Here is a 19,942-nt window from a genome sequence, read left to right as displayed (position 1 = left end):
TACTTATGTGTGTGGAGATCTCCACTGTACGGTTTTAGTAGTAAATGTGGGAGGGACAGAGGTGCCTGAGCTGGAAAAGGGGCAGATATACTGCTAAAGGGTATGGGATTATGGAGGGGTTTAGTGAGGGACGTCACTTACCTACACAAGAGTTATCCAATTGCTTTACTCGGAGGGTGGAGATATGTAATTTATACTTTTGTAAGAAGTTTACACCCAGAGTTTGTGAAAAACAAATGTAGTAAACATACGCCAAAGTGTAAACTTACACAAAAGTGTGAGTTACCTGTGTGAATCAAGCCCGAGGTTTTTACATCAGGCACTTTAAATAACTCAAGAAGAGGCAGAGCAAGTGTGAAGCCATGGTGGCTGCCCTACCTCAAGCTCCTGCTGATCGCCCCACCCCTCCACCAGCTTGACCTTGATATGTCTGGCACCTCAGGGGCCACAGAGCTGGTGGGTAACATGCGAGAGCAGCTTCGGGCTATTCTAGTTGCAGTGGATGAGCAACAACAGAGGGGCAGAGCCTGTGATTCCTCCTCTTCACAAGGCACTCTTAGGCTTCACAGCATCAGCAATAACACCACTAGCCTGTCCCCGTGCCTCACTGCTGCAGGTGCACACTCAGAAAGCACAGATAAGGGAAGTGGCATGCCAGAGAAGGTGTTGGCTGCCCTATGCTCATTGAGGATAACTGTGTCTACCCTTCCTGGGATATGATCTTCCCACCCAGGTTGTGGACCACAACTGGGAACTTCACCGAGTATAGATTGCAGCAATCGTTGAGTCATCTCCGGGCCCTTCAGTGATTATTAGTAATATTCCTCATCCCTTGCTGTCCTGGCCTAATGAATGCCTCTCTGGCAAAAACAAAGACAACATTTAATATTCAAAGCATATTTTGCTACAGGTAAACAGGGACAGCAACAGAAGGACCACTGGCTTGATTACAACTTCAGTTTCTAACTATAATTGATAAACTGATGAATGTATATCTACAAACTGTCCTTGCTTTCAAGGATAGACACCTGGATAATATATGAGCTTTACATGGAGCAGCTTGATGGCATGAAACACGAATAGTGAGAAAAATCGTGTTCTTATATGATCTTATTGCACCTAGAAAACACTTGAATCTTAATTGAAAATTGTGGGTGATTTTCCTCAAAGCCTTCTGAAACCATTTCTTTAGAAAACAGGCTGCCCATGTCGGTTATATGAATGTGACAGATGCAGTTTCATAATTGTAGCGGTGAGGAGAGATACTTGTTCATGCAAAAATGATCCCATGCTGAAATCTAAAAAACTTCAGAAGTGTACAACACACTTCTCAAAATTCTACAACAATACTTTTAGAAACATGAATAGGACAGTCCATGCTTCTCCACCAAGAAGAATGGTTTATTTTAGAGACATCTGCAGAGGTCAATTCAAATGTTTTTAACCTGCACATAAGAGTAGAGAGGGAGAGGAGTAAAGAACTACAAGTCTTAGAAAGACTAGGACAGCGGAAAACAATACACGTTTGCATCACCGTTTTACAGACTAGATGCGCAGCAGAGGCCTCGATGGATCAACACTTAATTTGGCTGGAACGAGCATCTTCGCTTTTTGCCCTACAAGAGATAAACTTAAATCGGCAAGGGCTATTCACATAGCTTCCACCTTGATTCCATTCACCACATTCTCGGCAACAATGAAGAGGTAGCTGAAGCATAGAAAAGATCTATCCTTCCTCAATACAAGGGGCTGGAATAAACTTTTTAAAATTTCCATCACAAAAAATCATTACCAGTCCATGTAGGGACAAATTTAAGAAGGCAGCGACCACAGCTATAGATTTGTCCAAGCTCAGGGCCCGGTCAGGACTTGAGCCGATGCCCAGGACACTCCACTTTCAAAAATTCCTTTTTTTCAACAACTCCCCTGATCAGACAGCACTAGTGGCACACGACCATGCACCTCATTAGCGGTACCCCAGTCACACTTGCTCATTAAGATTTGACTTTGAATTTCATGAATGAGGACTAGGGTCTGTAGCTCCTTCCTGCTATGCAAGAGGAGACATTACTTACAAGAGAAAGCGTACACATCAACTCGAGTCCTTTAAATCAAATCCACGAGGCATAAAGACTGCATTTATAATATCACAAGGGACAGTTAATCAGGACAGTTCATGTGGGCTGCTGTTCGCATATTAGGCTGACATACTTTGACTGTAATAGGCCAGCAACACTGATGTGGAAAATCTACTCATGCTCTATACCTTTCTAGGCATCAACCCCATCTGGAAATATACTCCATTTTAATCTGAAAACATGCATACATTTAATTCAGCTTAATTACTATACACTAACAATTTCAAACAAAACTTCAACCTAATGACACCCTTGGTCACTCATTGTGCTAAACGGTCAAAAATATGCTGCACTTAATACAAATATTCCATTATTCCATTTATATTGCTGCATTTCGAATTGCTACACTGTTGCGTTGTTGTCTTCTACATTTACTGTATTGCACGTTTTACTGCTGCGTTTTTACACCACTACCTTTTTACAATCCTCTGTGAATTGTTCACTTTCAAATTAGTAACATGATTCATACATAGAGTGTTTTAAGTTCAGGCAGTCTAGTATGTTAATTGATGCTGTTTATTCATCACAGACAAATCACGTTATTTACTTTTGATTTGCATTAGATTTTAGAGTGCATTATGAAATCAAGCAATTATTTTTAATTTGCTTAAACATGCCAGGGTGGTTATCTTTTATGTTTCAATGATAAAATTAAAGTGATTACGGATTTTACTTTATCAACCAAGTTTCAATCCGAAGAAGGCTTCATTGCAATAACAATAAATTACTTTTGTTCCCATTACTTAGTGCTATGGAAGATATTAAATAAAATTGCCTATTGAAAATCATGTAAGATCAATTGCCGTCACATAAGAAAAGAAAAAAAAAATTCTGAAAAGAAAAAAAATACTGAAACTGCTGCTTTGCATTATAAGACAGCAAGACCAACATCTGTATAGTGTACTAGAGTCCAATGGACAATCTAAGGTCCACTTTACAGGTTGGCTGGTAATTGGTGTGATATATATATATATAATGTACCCAATAAAATCTAACACCACCGGGTCGGAATTCATGGCTGCAATAATTGCCGTACAGATAGATGTTTTTTCTCCCCCAAAATGAAGAATAACATGCAATTTTTTTGGATTACTGCACCAACCTCTATATGTCCTTGTATGTAGCGGACAGGTTTCCCCCAAATATTATCTGCCGGTTTGACCTGTTGAAATGTATCTGGGGGATGCAATATGTATCGTAATTCTCAATTCCCAGTTACCACATATATTGGAATTCAGCAGCCAATTGATACTCAGGATGCATATTTTTAATAAAACATTTTCATGACCTCTCACTGAACAGGGGTTCAGTTTACACCTCAAGATTTCAGCACCCTGAAACTGTTTTACTTAGGGAGACAATGAACAAAATGCTGCTGTAAGCACCGAGTTATTACAACAGAGAAATCAACTCAATAATGAATTTGGACACATTCATACAACCTGAGAAGAGCAGTGTTAGCTACACGATCACTTACCACCATAATGAACAGGGATTTCTATCTTTGGTCCAATTACATAATGTCCCTCTTCCAGACTATGAGCCGTGATGGTGGTCCACTGCCGGCAGGAGTGAATCAAAAGGTAGTCATTCTCTCGTAGACCTTCTATACATTCTCCTGAAAAACAGAAGGAGCCTTTATAAGGAACAAGGTAAGACAACACAAGCCCTTAATTTTGCAAAGGAGACACAAGTCTTGGTCACTATCAAAATATACTGTTAGCAATGGGGACATTCACATACCTATTTTTCTAGTTGAAAGCCTAGTTACCATACACTTCCTCCTATGAGTTCATCAGATTTCCTATATTTATGGATTCATCAATATCTGCGGAAGTCATAACAGAAACCTAGGCAAGTCCCAGATTTCCTTATATAAATCTAAACTGGGTGAGAAAACCAAATGAATTAGTACAGGGGAATGTACATTAGAGCAATAAACTTTCTTTTCTTTAGACCACCAGCAAATATTTTCCACGGTGAGTAATTCCTTCCCAATACCACCCTGACCCACAGGGTGTTTGGTTGTTTTTTGTATCCAATCTGCACATTGAGGCTCTCATTACGCGAGACCCTGACAATGTGCCAGTATCTCCCCATCTTTGGCATTACAGTTAACATGGATACTGGGATCTCTCAGGATGGGGAAAATCTTCAACATTACTAGTTAGACTCTAAGGGTCCATTAAAATATGATGAATTACTGGGGAAATTGGTAATTCCAGGCACGAGTCCCCATTAATTTTTCATTTTGCCTAGGACTTGTATCTGGAAAATTCTGCTCTTTCTGAAATCTCATGGTTGAAAGTGGATATCCACGGTGTTGTCATGTAACTAATAATTCCGTTGGTGCCGGTTTCTGCTGTTACTGACACCACTGCTGTTAGCGACACCACTCGTAATGCGCATTATAGACAAGCTTTTTGGACAACTATCGCAGGAGTATTCACTACACATAGCAAATGATTCGGAAGGTTGGTGAATGCACATAGTTACGAATCTGTTGGTGTTACCTACCACGGTGGATGCTCCCTGCCCCTCCAATGGGTAAACCCATACTTCTACTACCCACGCGCCTGAGCCTATTACTGTGGAACATCTGCTCCAGCCAGATTGTCTGTGGTGCTAACCTCCAGCTGCAGTCGGAAAGATCAGCATATGTCAATTGTGCGAAATAGGAGCTGCCATTTGCAAAGGCTGAAGATTTTTTGCAGACACAAGCTGGACTTGGGGGGGGGGGGGGGGGACGACAATGTGTGCATCATGTCCAAAGTGTGAGACCTTAGTTGCAGCTGCAGGAATTTTATGTAATGGAAGGAACACGTAGGCAAAAAACAGAGAAAATGGCACTCCCAACGTGTTTAAAGGCTTATCACTCTAGAACTAAAAAGTATGCATTAATAAGCCTTCATTATACATGTTAAGGGAAGAAAAGCAAGTTCTTGGACAAAGAGATATTATAGTTGCGATAAAAAAAAAGGTATAAAGGTCAGCAAATGTAAGTTAATGTGCATGCTTACAGCCAACTTAAACTAACTGTAAAAACTTGAACACTTTTACTAATAGCAGTGGAAGAGCGGGAAAACTTACATTTACCTCTGGCAGCTGGGGAAAAAAACCCTCTAAAATGAAAGCATTAATAGTGCGTTGTGATATTTAAGAAATATTTTTACTTGGATTCTCTTACTTTTGCTATGCGGTCATTATTTCTTTTTTGAAACAATAACAGCATGCTTTTTTGTCAGACTGCATTCACTCTGATATAGTAACTCGTTAAAGAGGAGACTCGACATCACGGAGCCCACCATTTCCTGTTTGTAGGCGACAGAGGTCACTGTGTCGATTTCCCTTCCTTGCACTGCGCAGGAGAAGTCTGGGCTGGCTACCTTTTGTAAATTATTGGCCAATGTGCAAGAAAGGATACAATCCGGCGAGCCCTTGCTAGTAAGGTAATATGGATTTTGTATCAAGGTCCATGTGTTTGCAATGGTCTTAAAGGCCAACTTGCTAAAAGCAAACGGAAGTAATTCACACAATATTCGAGGTTTGAAAAATTGTTCCCATGCAAATAATCCGTAGTGGGGCAATGCTTTTGAAAACGTCACATCATTATGACGTACTTAAACAATAGGTCTGAATCACAAACGAAAATACGAGTTCGGAAAGCAGAACAGGAGTACTCATTTACAGGAGTACTCATTTACATGCTCGTATATGCTTTTGTGAATCAGTTGCAAACGTCCAGCTCCCCATTAGTGGAAGAGCAAATAGGCCATTGTACCTGTACTTATTGTATAGGAATATTCCCTGATTATTCACCTTTTATTTCTGTTGTAGGGACAATTCAGAAAGGTGTGGAAGAGTACATATAAGAGTACAACAAAAGTACTGCCCTAAGTACTCCAAAGTGCCTTTCAGTCGGTTTTAGGAACACACGTAAACTGATTTTAAGTTGAAATCATAGCATGCTTTTGATCTTTATCCATAAGACACATGAACCAGTTTTTAATAATCTTGTCAAAAAAGATTGTCAGAACAAATCTCTTGCAGCAACTCATCATCATTTGACTTTATTTTGGTTGTGAAAAAACATAAAAGTACACATAGCAGCATAAGTTTAAAAACATGGCGAAATAAAAAACATTTCCACAAGCAGCATTAGATGAGAAATTAATTACCAACTAACAAGAAGCTTAGTGGGGCCTCCCGCCAAAACCCTATTATCTAGCAGCTGTTCAAATACAAAAGCATAAAAGTCACTTAAAATCACTTAAAAGGGGCCATATGTCCATTTAAACTTAAAGTGTATGATGTGTTAGGCTATTGATAACTCTTTTTCTAAGATGCCATATAGAACGTAGGTAGATGGCAACCCAGTAAACAGCACATCTCCTAGTATGTGCCCTACATATTCTCAGGGCATGGTGCCCATCGTCAAGCCCGAGGAGGCCGCACAGAGGGAACATCCAGAGGGCACACTGTTTAGTGTATGCACCATAGAAGAACAGTAGGTGCTCGCCGTTCTCGACTGACCGAGATCCCATAGGGCAAAGATTGGAGGAGTTAACATTGCCCCTCTAAGAAAAGGTAAAAGAAGCAGTTGGTAAAATCCCTATTCTAAATTTAATAGAAAGAGTCCTAGTCAATGACCTAGTCACATAGTCCATAAAATCTTCGCAATAGGAACCACATTTAAAAAGGCAGGTACTGGTCGGTTAGACTGCCCAAGGGGACAGCAGAAATTTTAGAGCTAAGGACAACATTCCAGAAGTGATCTTTAATGAGACTGCGGGAGCTGCTGGTCATTGTTGTAGGTTGGAGCCAGAATTCAGACAATCCTCTGCTTAACCAGCTATAGCTTAACATGGGCTATCCACAGAATCCTAGCGGCCAAGTTGTGAGCTAAGATTTCCATAAGGATGGATGACACAAGTTGCTCAGATGACCATAACCTAACCCAAAATAAAAAAGGCTTGAGATGAGCTGTGTCTGAAAATTGCCTAACATTTAGGTCAAATCTTAAGGGAAGTAGTGGTGTACCTTTTGGTAGCTTCAGTAGAGATCTATCTTAAGAAGGATTTTTCACCTTTATCTAACATGTCAATAGCCCCACAAATATGCAACTTGGACAGCATAATCAGCAGAATCATTATATGTAAGACCATTACATTAAACACACAATATTTATTCCTGCCATAGCAATGGAAACTCCAGTAAGGGCTTCTACTGATGAGAACATTTGCAAAACATTTTCACCCAGCCCAGAATTCCACTACTTTGAGACATTACACATCTGAGAATCCAATACATTAGCATCATCCATTAGAGGCCAGGTATGAGCTTTATCACACCTTTAAATGTATTTTAATAACAATACTATCTTTCTGTCTATGGGAATAAATGTATTTGTTTAATGTTTACTATGCACTCAAGGTTAGATTGACCATTTTTCATTCGCATATCTTTTAATTGGGTTTAATTGGCTTCTGTTCCACAATACTGAAACCCGATATAAGAGAGCGAGAACCTAGAACCTACAGCCATGTGTGATATTCAATATGCATACACAATGAGGTAAATGTCACCTACAGAGATGAGAGTGACCCCCTTTTAAATTTCAAGAAGAGATACAGAGGTGAGGTCAGGTGAGATACAGAGGACTGAATGACAGTCAAGCAGACCCTTTTTCCAATTACCTGAAGGAACATGAGATTGTAAAATGGGGCATTCCACAGACCCATCTCAAGCTCATTCTGCAGTGGCAATGCCAGTCTTCGATTTTAGAACATACATCACTTTTGGCTAAAGGAGCCCACTTTTTGGCCTTTCTAGATGAAGCCACAAATTGTAGCACTCAAAGCAATACCACTGACATGCATGCATCTACTGTGAAAGTGATAGGTTGAAACCAAGATCTCAGACAAGTCTTCACAACTATATTATACACAAAAAATGATGATGGGACAGTTACAATTGAAAAGACGAAAGAGAGGGTATGAATCTAAGACCCAACACTGGCCAGCAACACAGCAGTACACAGAAACATATTTTTGCTGCCAATTCTGGAGGGTTAGGGTAAAAAACAGACCAAGCTGTAGACCACTATGATATGGTTCCATGGCAACAGACCAACCTACTGTCCTTTTGCTGTTGGAGTAAAACGGTGTTATTATAACTAAGGGATGTTCTGGTTAACTTCACTGATACCGTGAAGACTTGAGCATATACTGTGCACCACTCCAGTGGATCACTCACATCACCCTCATGCAATCCTTGTCCAGCTGTTGTTCTACTACCAAACAGGGAGCCATGAGGTACCGGATCATTCTGAGCAGTAGGGAGAACGGCAACATCTCTATCACGGATATATAGAGTTGAAAATCTCTCTTCCTCCACCCAGATCCACATCAACCTCCACTGGCTCTACACTGAGGTAAGAATAAAATTTAAACTTGGGTGCGTACCATAGAAGGCACTTCATGACAATTCACCCCACCCTTTTTCCCAACATTGCCAATCACATGAAATTATCAGACGGCCTGGGAGGATTCAGGAACAAGATGAAGGACAAGTTTAAAAACATACATCCAACTCCAATCCTTCTTGGGAGCTATAATACGTCTATGAACTATCATTCACTCAGCACCTAAAGACTCATCATCTGTTCTAACTCCACCTCACTCACAAACCATAGTTTACGATTCGGTCTCTTTCTCTCTCCCATCGTTATCCAAACCCCTGATCTACTACTGTATTATAAATTTACTTCAACCTGCCTTCTAATTCCTATCTTATCTTCTGAGGCAGAGCTAAACAGCGCTACCTCCTTGCCTAGCCTTACTGTCTCATTATCCCTGTCCATTAACCCTCCTCCTTTGCTCTCGATAAAGCTGCTACACGGCTTCACGTTTATCCTCATCATCTTGGATCACATCATTTCCACAATGTCATAATTTTGGGCTCCCAATATTCTGACCTTTTCAATCTCTCTCTTTGCCCTCTATACTGCCTCATGTGTATCCTCTAATCTCTTCCTTCTCAGTCCCTTGCTTCTACTGACTAGCTGGTGAAATGGTTTATTCTTTTTGAATTGCATCTCAGCTGTTAACAGCCTGAACCTCTTTTCTCTACTTCTTTCTTTTGATGTATAGTACATCTTTACTGTAAATCACCCACATACTTCACAGTGCACAAGAACTCTGTAAAACTGACATATAAATAGAAAATATATATTTTAATTTATCTAGGAGGGTAGCTACATTAAGCAAACCCAAAACACCCAGAGTTAGTGATCCTTTCTTGTCTTGAGATTATTGGTCCTTTCAGGGTTAAGTCATAGCACTAGGTCTTGTAATGTGACAAAACATAGACCCACTTCTAGCAATCTACTGAAAACAAGGGGTCTACATCTCTTTGTACTTAGCACTCAATCACCTCCCAATGAGACCTTCATCAGGATGAAATTGAGGTCAGGATTCTTCCCTTTCTCTGGTCTGCAATCATTCATAGCCACCCATATCAGAATGATGGCCGCAATGACAAAGTGTTCATGGACTCCACTAGAACGGATCAAATCTTTAACATTTGCAGAAAAACTAAAAACTCAAGATCACAGGATTGGGTGCTTGAAAACTGAGACTGAAAACTGGGTAACAACATTGATACTGCTCTAAATATACAATACTGCTAGGGTAATGTAGACATAATGGCACTGCAATGCAACAATCTGGAAGGCAATTTAAGAAGAAAACAACTTAAGCTCCATCAGCATAATGGGAAAACTGAGAAAACACACACGTTTTCTTTGCTCCATCATATTGAACTTCTGAATTAAAACAAAAAAAGCTAAGCATAGGAAGTCATCATGTTGACCCCCATGGCTTAAAATAGAAAAATTTATCATCCACGAAACACAATTTCTAATCTGCCGCATTGAAGCAGAAAACTGAAATACACATAAAGGATAGACCACTCCAGTATATCAAGACATTTTCACAACCAAACATAAATACAAAAGCACGCTGCCTCCTCCGAATGGCATTCAGAGCCAGCAAATGTATTTATTGGGTGGCTCCAGTTTTACATCAGACACAATAATGCTGCTAACCAGTGTACAGATTACCGTAATGCCTTTAGTTTTTTGCGGTCTCTTAGACATATCAATGTCACCAGGGAATACAACCTACTATCTATCCCCTTTGACTAAGTAACAGATGTGTTGTAAGAAAAACTTCAAAAACGGAGTCAGAGTACGTTACGTGAAAGGCCATTTGAATGGGAGGCAAGTTTCTTCATTCAATGTACTCTCCTTTCAGATTTATTTATATTAGGATTAGATTACTAAAATAGGTTCCTGGCGACCAAGGTCCTTAATGTAATAAAAAGCCAAGACGCGATTTTCCTTTATTATATCAGGTTCAAGTTGCTCAGGGGAGGGGTTAAAATATCATTGTACATTGAGAAGCAATTAAAAGGCAAAAGATGATGGTATAACCACTAACAAATGTACAATATACCAACTTAACCAATGTTTACTTCCCAGTTCCCACATTCTATTATTTTCTAGTTCCCTCATTCTAGGTTGAAACGATTTGCAAAAGTACAATAGAGTACTATTATACAAATAAATGGTCTACAGATCACATGACTATGACCCAAATGACGTCTTCCAGCATATATCAATGCTCTGTTCAACTCAATTTTCAGTTTTCAGGAAATGGAAATTGTATGTCATAAGCGACACCAGAGAAATCTAGAACTTCTTCAAATGGAAAACAGATGAAAACAAACACAATGAGACAGCACATCCAGAACGAAATATACATGTTACACAACAAGAACAAATAACAGAAAAGGATTTAACCTCGAAACTGGTGACCAAGACAGAGTTATAAGAAACAGTGTTATACTGTGCAGCTAAAACATTGCTTTAGAACAGAAGGCCTATAAATCAGGAGACTATTTAGCTATGTTGGTGAAAATTGAGCACAATAAACAAATTGTCAGATGCAGTCTTCCCTTAATCCCTTCTTACCACTCCCTAAACCTCTCCCATTTAGTTGTACGTATTCCTCATTTTCCAGCCACTCCCCCATCCCTCCCCCCATTTACTACTACAACGTATACATACGTGTGCAGAGATCACCGTACATAGGAGAGATGGAGGCATAGACCTCCACACGTAGGTTAGTCAATACCATTTCGTAGTACATAAGAAGAACTACTGTAGTACTACAAAACTTACAACAAAATGCAGTTCATGAATAGGCCTCTCTATGTATGGATTAAGATAAATCTTAGGTTAATATGTCCATGTGCTTGGAGAAGGCTCTGTCCCAATTTGCCTGCCCTTTGAGCCAGAAAAGGTTATGAATGCACCCTAGCCGAGACATTTTATTGGGTGTTGAGGTGATCATAACATGTTTTTGCTGTAAGAAAGGTAAAGATCATATGCCAAAGAACCCTTACCCTACCTGTGTCATTATGTTATTGCTATTTGTATACAGCATATGTGATGAACTTAGCCACACTTATCCTAGGATGTTGGGCTGTGCATTAATCACACAAACCTGTGTTGTCAGAGCGTATGTTTCCCAATGGCCTGGTGGATGCAAGACATCAGTCGCAAGACACTTTCACAGTGCAATGTATTAGCGCATACATATGTGGCATACTGTGATTGCTGTCACACGCAGGTTGGTGCGGGGGGGGTGAGACACAAAAGTGGGGTGTTAAGAACACATTGCCACTTCCTATGCATCGTGCTTAATGGCTGTGAACATGTAGAGTTTTGTCAAACAGGATGCCTGAGGCAAGGGCTATACAGACAAACATCACAATATGGGGAACAAGAAGATTTCTTTTTGAGTCATCCCAGTGAGCTCTCCAGAAGCAATAGAGTAACACAAAAATCACAGCGTTACTATGGGTCACATTCAAAATGGAGGGGAGAGAAGTTGGACTATATCTTAGTCCTCCCAACCATATCTACACATATACACACAAACAATTAAAAGTCTAGACTATACAATCATTAACCTTTCCGCTCAGCCAGAGTGATCTCTGGGAATTGTAAGGCCGTCACCCACATCAGATGTGAAATGCTTCATCATTGGGCTTCCCACACCCTGGGCCCAGTTGAGTCCAAGTTGGGATCAACCACTATAAGTGAGAGCAAGGTTGTTTTGTAAAATTGTACCGCTAAAGGATTGTCAATCGCCAGAGTAATAGAACTGTTAAAAGGCTATCTAGGGTGATCTAAAAATAATTTTATTAGCAAATGTCCTGATCGGGTTAAAAACTGAAAAATGGATGTTGCCGGAGGGTTATCTATCACCCTGTCATCCTCACTAATGTCAACATGCTTCGGCCGTCCTTCTAAGTACCCAATGACTATGTTGTTGTAATGTGCGATAATCTTGCCATTTAATATTGTAATGTGGTAGGCGCCGGGTGATCAATTACTAAATGGACGACCCATACCCCCACTCCCAGTAAACAACTATCTTTACAGGATTCCTTGTTGTATCTTACAAATATGTCTTCTGGAGATCACTGCTCTGTAATGAAACAAACCAAAGGAAAAGAAAATCAAGAAATACAACAAAACTAGTGCACTGTACACAGGTTTTCATCTTTCTGCCATACTGTGCCATAATAAATACACACCTGGAATCAATTTGTGCATAACCAAATCTGTGCTGGGATAAGGAGACCACAAGTTTCCCACCGTGGCAGGCTAGACACACAATCAAATGTGATACCCAATGTGACTTGAGCAGAAATGGTCATGCTTCTCACTCACAATGTTAAGTCTTACCCACTCCGTCTGAGTGGAGTGTTTAATGACTATATAGGAGGGTCCCTTGTGGGCGGGGGGGGGGGGGGGGGGGGGGAATATGTCTCTAAAAAGGATGTAAAACCTCACCATCATAACGTAGCATGCTTCACCATTGGGCCTTGACCCACCATGACCTCATTTTGGTACACGGCGGACTCATTAGGAGCTCTTAGGGCTGGGTTTTTGTTGGTATGGGTCTGTTGTTAACACAAAGAATAGTCTATTGAAGCATATTGATACCTCGCCTATTGTTTGAAGTCTGACCCGAAGGACCAGATTAGAAATGCAGAGTGGCTAGTCAATGTTTCGATTCCATATTAACCTGCCTATCAGAACGATGGACAGTTCTTTCCAATCCTGTTTGCGAGCGCTTCTCTGCTGTGCAATTTGCAGGGCATTTGAAGGAGTGATGCAGAAGTGGGACAAGACCAGTTTGTGAGAGTCTCAGCTTCTCCCAAACTTGATGTTCGTATTATGTTCAGTGCTCTCCAAGCCACTGGAGTCAAGCTATCCTGGTTAATGAGGGCTGAAAGCCCGAAACCGGTCTTAGGATGCTTGTTTCCAGTCCAGGGTGGACCTGGCCTGGCAGTTTGGGCTGGACTGTTCCCATTGGGCACAGGGTCAAGACTGATTTGCATATGGCTGGGTCCAAACTGGAATGGCATGGTGAGCAGAAAAACAATGGATTTAGGCCCAGATCTCTGTACTGGGGTGAATGTATGACATTGTTGTACATTCTGTCCGTCAATTGTTCTTTATCCATTCGTCACCCCGGGTGGGACGGGTATGCCCAGACGTGGGTCCCGTGCGCTCCATGCCACTGGAGTCAAGCTATCCTAGCTGTTGAGGGCTGAAAGCCCGAAACCAGTCTTAGAATGCTTGTTTCCAGTCCAGGGAGGACCTGGCCTGGCAGTTCAGGCTGAACTGTTCCCATTGGGCTCAGAGTCAAGACTGATTTGCATATGGCTGGGTCCAAACTGGAATGGCATGGTGGGCAAAGAAACGATGCATTTAGGCCCAGAGCTCTGTACTGGGGTGAATGTATGACATTGTTCTGCATTCTGTCCATCAATTGTTCTTTTTGCATTTGATTTTACTCCCCCAGCTGGGTCGATGCACCGGTTCTGTTACACACTGACAAGAGATGTGTCGAAATCCGTGTTGCAAACATCTGGGCTACTTCCAGAGAGCCAGGCACAGGAGCAGGGGTAGAGACTTTTATTTCCCAGAATCTCAAGCAACAGGAGGCAAGCCAACAAGCCCTTGGAGATCACTTGGAGTGAAGGCAGAGTCCTGCTCTCCTTTAGCAGAGTTAGAGAGCAGTAGGCAGAAGGGAAACACACTAGAAAAGCAGGCCTTCCAAGTTTGCAGTGCAAATATGATCCTTTAAGCAGCACAGTAATACTTCTAATAGAGGTTCAGTTTACGATCCAGAAGTATCTGATTTTAGGGGGTCAGAAATCCAGTACTTATACACAAAAGTGCCTTTGATGTGGGGGGTGACTTCAAAGCAGCTCTCTGAAGTCTAGAGGTTCCCCTTTCAATTCAGTCTGGTCTGGTAGGCTGTCTATGGGGGGTAAATCAGCCCTTTGTGTGGGGACAGTAGTTTACCTATTCAAGTGAACTGTTAGCCCCATCTTCCATCCTGATCAGGCAAAGCCATCAGAATGTAGATGTATGTAGATGGGTACTCAGCCACACCTATCCTTCCTGTGTTGGAGGGATCTAGAGAGAATGCACAAAGTGTAGCTGTCACCCAGACATGTAGTGGAGGCAGGGTGTCAGGCACGCAGAGCAGTAAGTGCAGAGAAATGTCCTTTTTCTAAAAGTGGCCTTTCTAAAATAGTAATGTTAACTCCAACTTCACCAATAAGTAGAATTTATCAACACTATTCCAAACTTATGAAACATGAAAAAACTTCTCCTCTCGGATAGGAATTACAGCTTAAAAGTGTATTTAGGAATTCCCAATGCTAACCTATTAGGGGAGTAGGCCTCACAGTAGTGAAAAACGAAACAGGCTGTTCGTCACTACCAGGAAATGCAAAACATAAATATACATGTGCTACTTTTTACTTACATAGCACCCTGCCCTTAAAGCTACCTGGTGCCTACCTTAGAGATGACTTGTATGTAAGAAAAGGAGAGTTTAAGACTTGGCAAGTACTTTTAAATGACAAGTCGAAGTGGCAGTAAACTGCACACACAGGTAGGCTTGGGACAGGTTTTCAAAGGCTACTTCAGTGCTACAGGTCCACTAGTAGCATTTAATTTACAGTCCCTGGGTATATGCTATACCGACTTACAAGTAAATTAAATAGGTCAATCATGCATACACCAATTACACACGTTAAGGGAAGAAGCACATGCACTTTAGCACTGATTAGCAGTGGGAAAGTGCTCAGAGTACTAAGGCAAACAAAAATATTCAGCAAATCGTGGAGGCAGGAAAGCAAAAAGATTGGGCAAAGACCACCCTAAGGCTTACAGTTCTAACATGTATGTGCGATGTAACGCTCTCCGACGCCCTACACTGGGATGAGTACTACTGCAACAAAAATAACGAATTGAATGCTATTTAAATCTCTATTTGTGTAATTACTGATACAGATTGATATAGCTGGCATTCCTGCAATGCATGTATATCTCTTGCATAGGGGGATTTAACGGATTAAAATAAAAAATAAAAAAACACTTCAAAATCATACTTTTGCTTAGGTACTTGCAAAGTGATAATCTGTGGACCTTTTCCTCCATTGTATTTGCATTTAGGTATCAGGCAGACCACATAGGCAGGATAACACTTGAACAAAAGGACTGATGACCTTTTAAATCCGATCTTTGTTTTGGGCCCAGTTTGCAGTGAAAATAAGAAAGCCCTCTCACCGCTAGAAGGTTGCTGCTCCCAATGGAAAGCAAGCACTGTGCCGGCACTGCTGAATGTGTCCCGGTGTTGGTAAATTGCACCAGGACAAATCAGCATATTTCAATGGAGCCAAACAGATCCGGCTGGACCCCCCCTCATTTCCTGCAATGACTCACTGCACAGGAGCCTGGAGCACCGGATCACATAACTTGAGAGGCACAGATAGCGGTGCAAACAAGATGGCCCATAGCACACTACAGTGCACCTGGGCATCCTTACAGAATGGTTGTCTCACCCAGGGGTATAATGCAGGACCTAGGAGTCCCTGCAATGCATGGGGGCCCACCTGATCTGGGCCCCCCAGCCCCATCGAGGGAGGGGCAATCAGCCCAAGGTCAATGAATACCTGTGAAATATGCAAAACTCAGTGGCCCCTCTTCATATTCTGCAGCCCCCCCCCCATCATTTTGCATTATCCCACTGGTCTCACCTACTAATCTGTCACTGGGTGTAAGCGTCCCTGGTGCTCGAGAGAGTGGTATGGAGGCCTTGCAAAGGAGGACCAGAATTGATAAAGAAACAAGCATTTGCAATGCAATAGGTCTCGCATTTAAGAGAGTTTGAGCTACGGTCATTGTAAATGACAATGCCTTTTATTTATGTGTTGTTTTTAAAACAGATAAATAAAAGGCATTGTCATTTACAATGCCAATAGCTAAACTCTCGCAAATTCGAGACCTCTTCAATTGCAAATGCGTTTGTGCTATAAATATTTTTAAAAAGCGTTAGGAGAGAGTGTGTCCTGCCTGCTTTCAGAAAATAGTGCTCGGAGGCTGTAATTAAAGCCTACCGAGTAACAACACACGTAACAGGAGGTGTCCCCATGAGAGGTTACAAAATGAGACAAGGCGGTACTAAGGTACTGGGCTTATCAGGTGCAGTGTTAAACTGGTTTACCTCATTTCTCCAAAATCGAACACAACAATTCAAGGCCAACAACACCATGTCAAAACCCGTACCAGTTACACTTGGAGTACCGCAAGGGTCTTCTCTATCCCCGACTTTGTTTAACCGATTCATGGAACCCCTCACCGAACTTCTTCAAGCATCTAACGTGCACTACCACATGTACGCGGATGACACGCAACTATACCTCAAGATCAACACTTTAGAAGACATCAAACTGCTCAACACAACGCTTGGGGACACCCAGATATGGCTGGCAAAAAACCATCTCAAATTAAATGGCCAAAAAACCGAACTCCTGCTTATAGCTCCACCCGCCCAAGTCCCTGTAATGCAAGAGTGGATAAAACACCTGACGGCACTCAATGTTCAACCTACCATCGTTGACTCCGCTAAATCACTGGGAATAACTCTTGACAGTAGCCTCAATATGCAAAAACATATCAGCAATGCTACAAAGGGAGCTAACTACCAGATCAACACATTGAGGAAGCTGAAACCTTTCCTACCAAGCAAGGACTTCAAGCAAGCAGTACAAGCACTAGTTATCCCCAGAGTGGATTACGGAAGCGTCTCTCTCTGCGGCCTTCCCAAAGCAACTATGGCACCACTAAGCGCCTCAATCAATGCCGCAGCGAGACTCATCACCGGTTCTAAAAGAAATGTACACATCTCACCAGACCTCAAATCACTAAATTGGCTTCCCCTGGAAGCCAGAATTCACTTGAAGATAGCGTGTATGACGCACAAAGCCATGCACCACAACGCACCTAGATATCGAACACAGAAGCTGACTATCTCTGGTGGGCTCAGATCTTCCAGAAGTGCGGAAAAACTATTACTAAAACCACAGCGATTCAACAAGAAAAAAAACATACAACCGTGCCTTCTCAGGAATGGCACCAAGAATCTGGAATGCTTTACCATCCGAAACCAGACTTAACCCCTCTACTGTCTCATTCAAAAAGGAAGTAAAATCAATCCTCATGGCCAAATTCACCTGAATAAGGCCCAATGTTTTTGTGACGAACTACTATAGCGCGGCCATTACCCTAACTAGGACAAGGGACCTGCTAAGCAATCTTGACATTACATCTTCCTGTTGCTTGTCGCATGAGGATAGCGTCATGTTGTACCTGATCACCTTGATTGTGTAACATGTTTTGTGTATAGATGCTTCAATTCGTCTTTTATGTATAAAAACTTTACTTACTGTTAAGCACTCTGATACCCGCAAGGGTCTTGTCCGCGCTCTATAAAACTTTCAAAATAAAATAAAATAAGGAGGGACTACTAAGCATATTGACCAATGAACAGCCACAGTTTACAGTACACAATTACACAAGCCAATGAAAAAAAAGGGCGGTGTGGGCGGAACTTCAAGCCCCTACCTGAATACAGCATGCCTCGCAGAGCAGCGCATGCGCTGCCCAGGCTCGACCTAAAAATGGCAAAGTAATGGTTCTCTTCAAACATGTTTAATCATAGTATACTCTGTTACCACAAAAAGATCAAATGCCTACTGTGTTGGACTTCAAGTGTGCCTTTTATGGTATGATGAGTCTTTAAAGTACTGTCAACATGCTTGGCTCGATTTAATGAATTTCTTAACTAAGCAGCGAATCCACAAGAAGAAATGCAACATGCGGAAAGATAGGGATGTATTTTACGGGCTTACATGGCTTGCTTGGTTTCAGCTCGTATATACTGCAGGTGCAGGCCTGTGTTTCTGGAAGTCGTACCAGTCCCAGTGTTAGTGAGAATGTGTTTTGGCCCTTTCTATAAACATGTCGACACAGCCAAACACCACACAGCCATTCCAATGCAAACACATTTTCCGAGCAGCGAACGAAGCCTGAAGCGTACAGCACATGGAATTATGTCCATCTGTTCATTTTAAAGCAAACTCTTAAGTTAATTGAAGGGTTAACTTCGAGGATTGTAAAACATTTATTGGAATGCTAAAAATCTTGTAGCGCAAATAACAAAACAAATGGCAAACTAACAGCATAGTTTCCAGACACTTTCTCACAGAAAGCAGTGACCTTTCTGCCCAAGTTGTAATCGCTCATTTTTAGTAACAATTCGGCTTTTTCTTAAAAATGAATTATTTTGCTCAAACAGTGACAGCAATTTGCCTGCCTGAAAAGGCGCAAATCTGTCTGCTCATCATTCACTGCAGGACTCATTTCTAGGAGACACTTCAAGGGCACTTTTTATCGCTGAACATCACAAGCAGCGCCACTTAACAAATGTAACTGGAGAACCCCTTCAGGACACGCCAGAGGACAGCCTGTGGTTACACGGAATGCATCTTTAGAGTCTTAAAGGAACCCTGCTCGGTTTCAAAATCTATCGTCCTTCTTTTAGTTGCCGCCTGTCAGTTATGGGGTGCAGGCCAACCACAGTGCATGCTCTAGATTGTATTGGTCTATTAACAACTGACATGCAAGAGCGATAAACTTAGCGTTTTCACCCATAGCCCTTCTGTCATCTGACATGTCTACGCACATACTTTTGTGACAAAATACAATTGCATCATCAACAAAACAGACCGCGCACTTTTTTTGTGGGAAAACTGTTGCAAGTTTATTCATATTCTGTTATGCAGTACACAGGTAGGGATAACTTACGGGTGATCATACAAGTGCAGCGCCGTTCAGGAATAACCCGCTGACACACATCCTGAAACACTCGCCAGCCACTGGGCATTACATTGCCGTCTTATTATTCACCCGGTGCTGTATATGTTGCATTGGCGCTGCTGCCCAATGATTTTAATGGTTGCTGCACCCGTGCCACCATGGAGCGAGGCAAGACCAACCCCCAGCTGTCAGAATACCATCTGTCCCTTACAGGATGAGAGTCGCGTCGCGTTCTACTCATGGCCCCCTATGGCCTGAGGATCTCATATTTAGCGGCCCCATCTCCACCTGATGGGGTATTCATCCCTTTTTGGATTAGGAGCACCCTGTAACTCAGCTTGCGACACTGTACAGTGATTGGCTGCTCTTCTTAGTTCTCATGTTCTTGCTGGGTCGGTGAATGGCAAATTCCTCTGCTGCTGGCCGCCAAAAGAGGAATATCCAGGTGGCTCCACCTAAATACCCCACTGACATCCTGGAAGTGACA

The 19,942-nt window shown here is 41.8% G+C and overlaps 1 protein-coding gene across 1 annotated transcript in view; it reads right to left on the bottom strand.

The window, feature by feature from the left end:
• The window catches only part of GAREM1 (GRB2 associated regulator of MAPK1 subtype 1), a 442,505-nt gene that overhangs the window by 285,156 nt on the left and 137,407 nt on the right, over positions 1–19,942 (bottom strand). The window contains exon 2 of the mRNA XM_085605691.1: positions 3,616–3,756. Within this exon, the coding sequence (XP_085461817.1) occupies positions 3,616–3,756 (141 nt within the window). The remainder of the gene's footprint in view (positions 1–3,615; positions 3,757–19,942) is intronic.

Source organism: Triturus cristatus, chromosome 5_1 (assembly GCF_964204655.1).
Source record: "Triturus cristatus chromosome 5_1, aTriCri1.1, whole genome shotgun sequence".
NCBI lineage: Eukaryota > Metazoa > Chordata > Amphibia > Caudata > Salamandridae > Triturus > Triturus cristatus.
The sequence above is the reverse complement of the archived record's forward strand: the minus strand, read 5'-3'. Positions and strand labels throughout refer to the sequence as shown.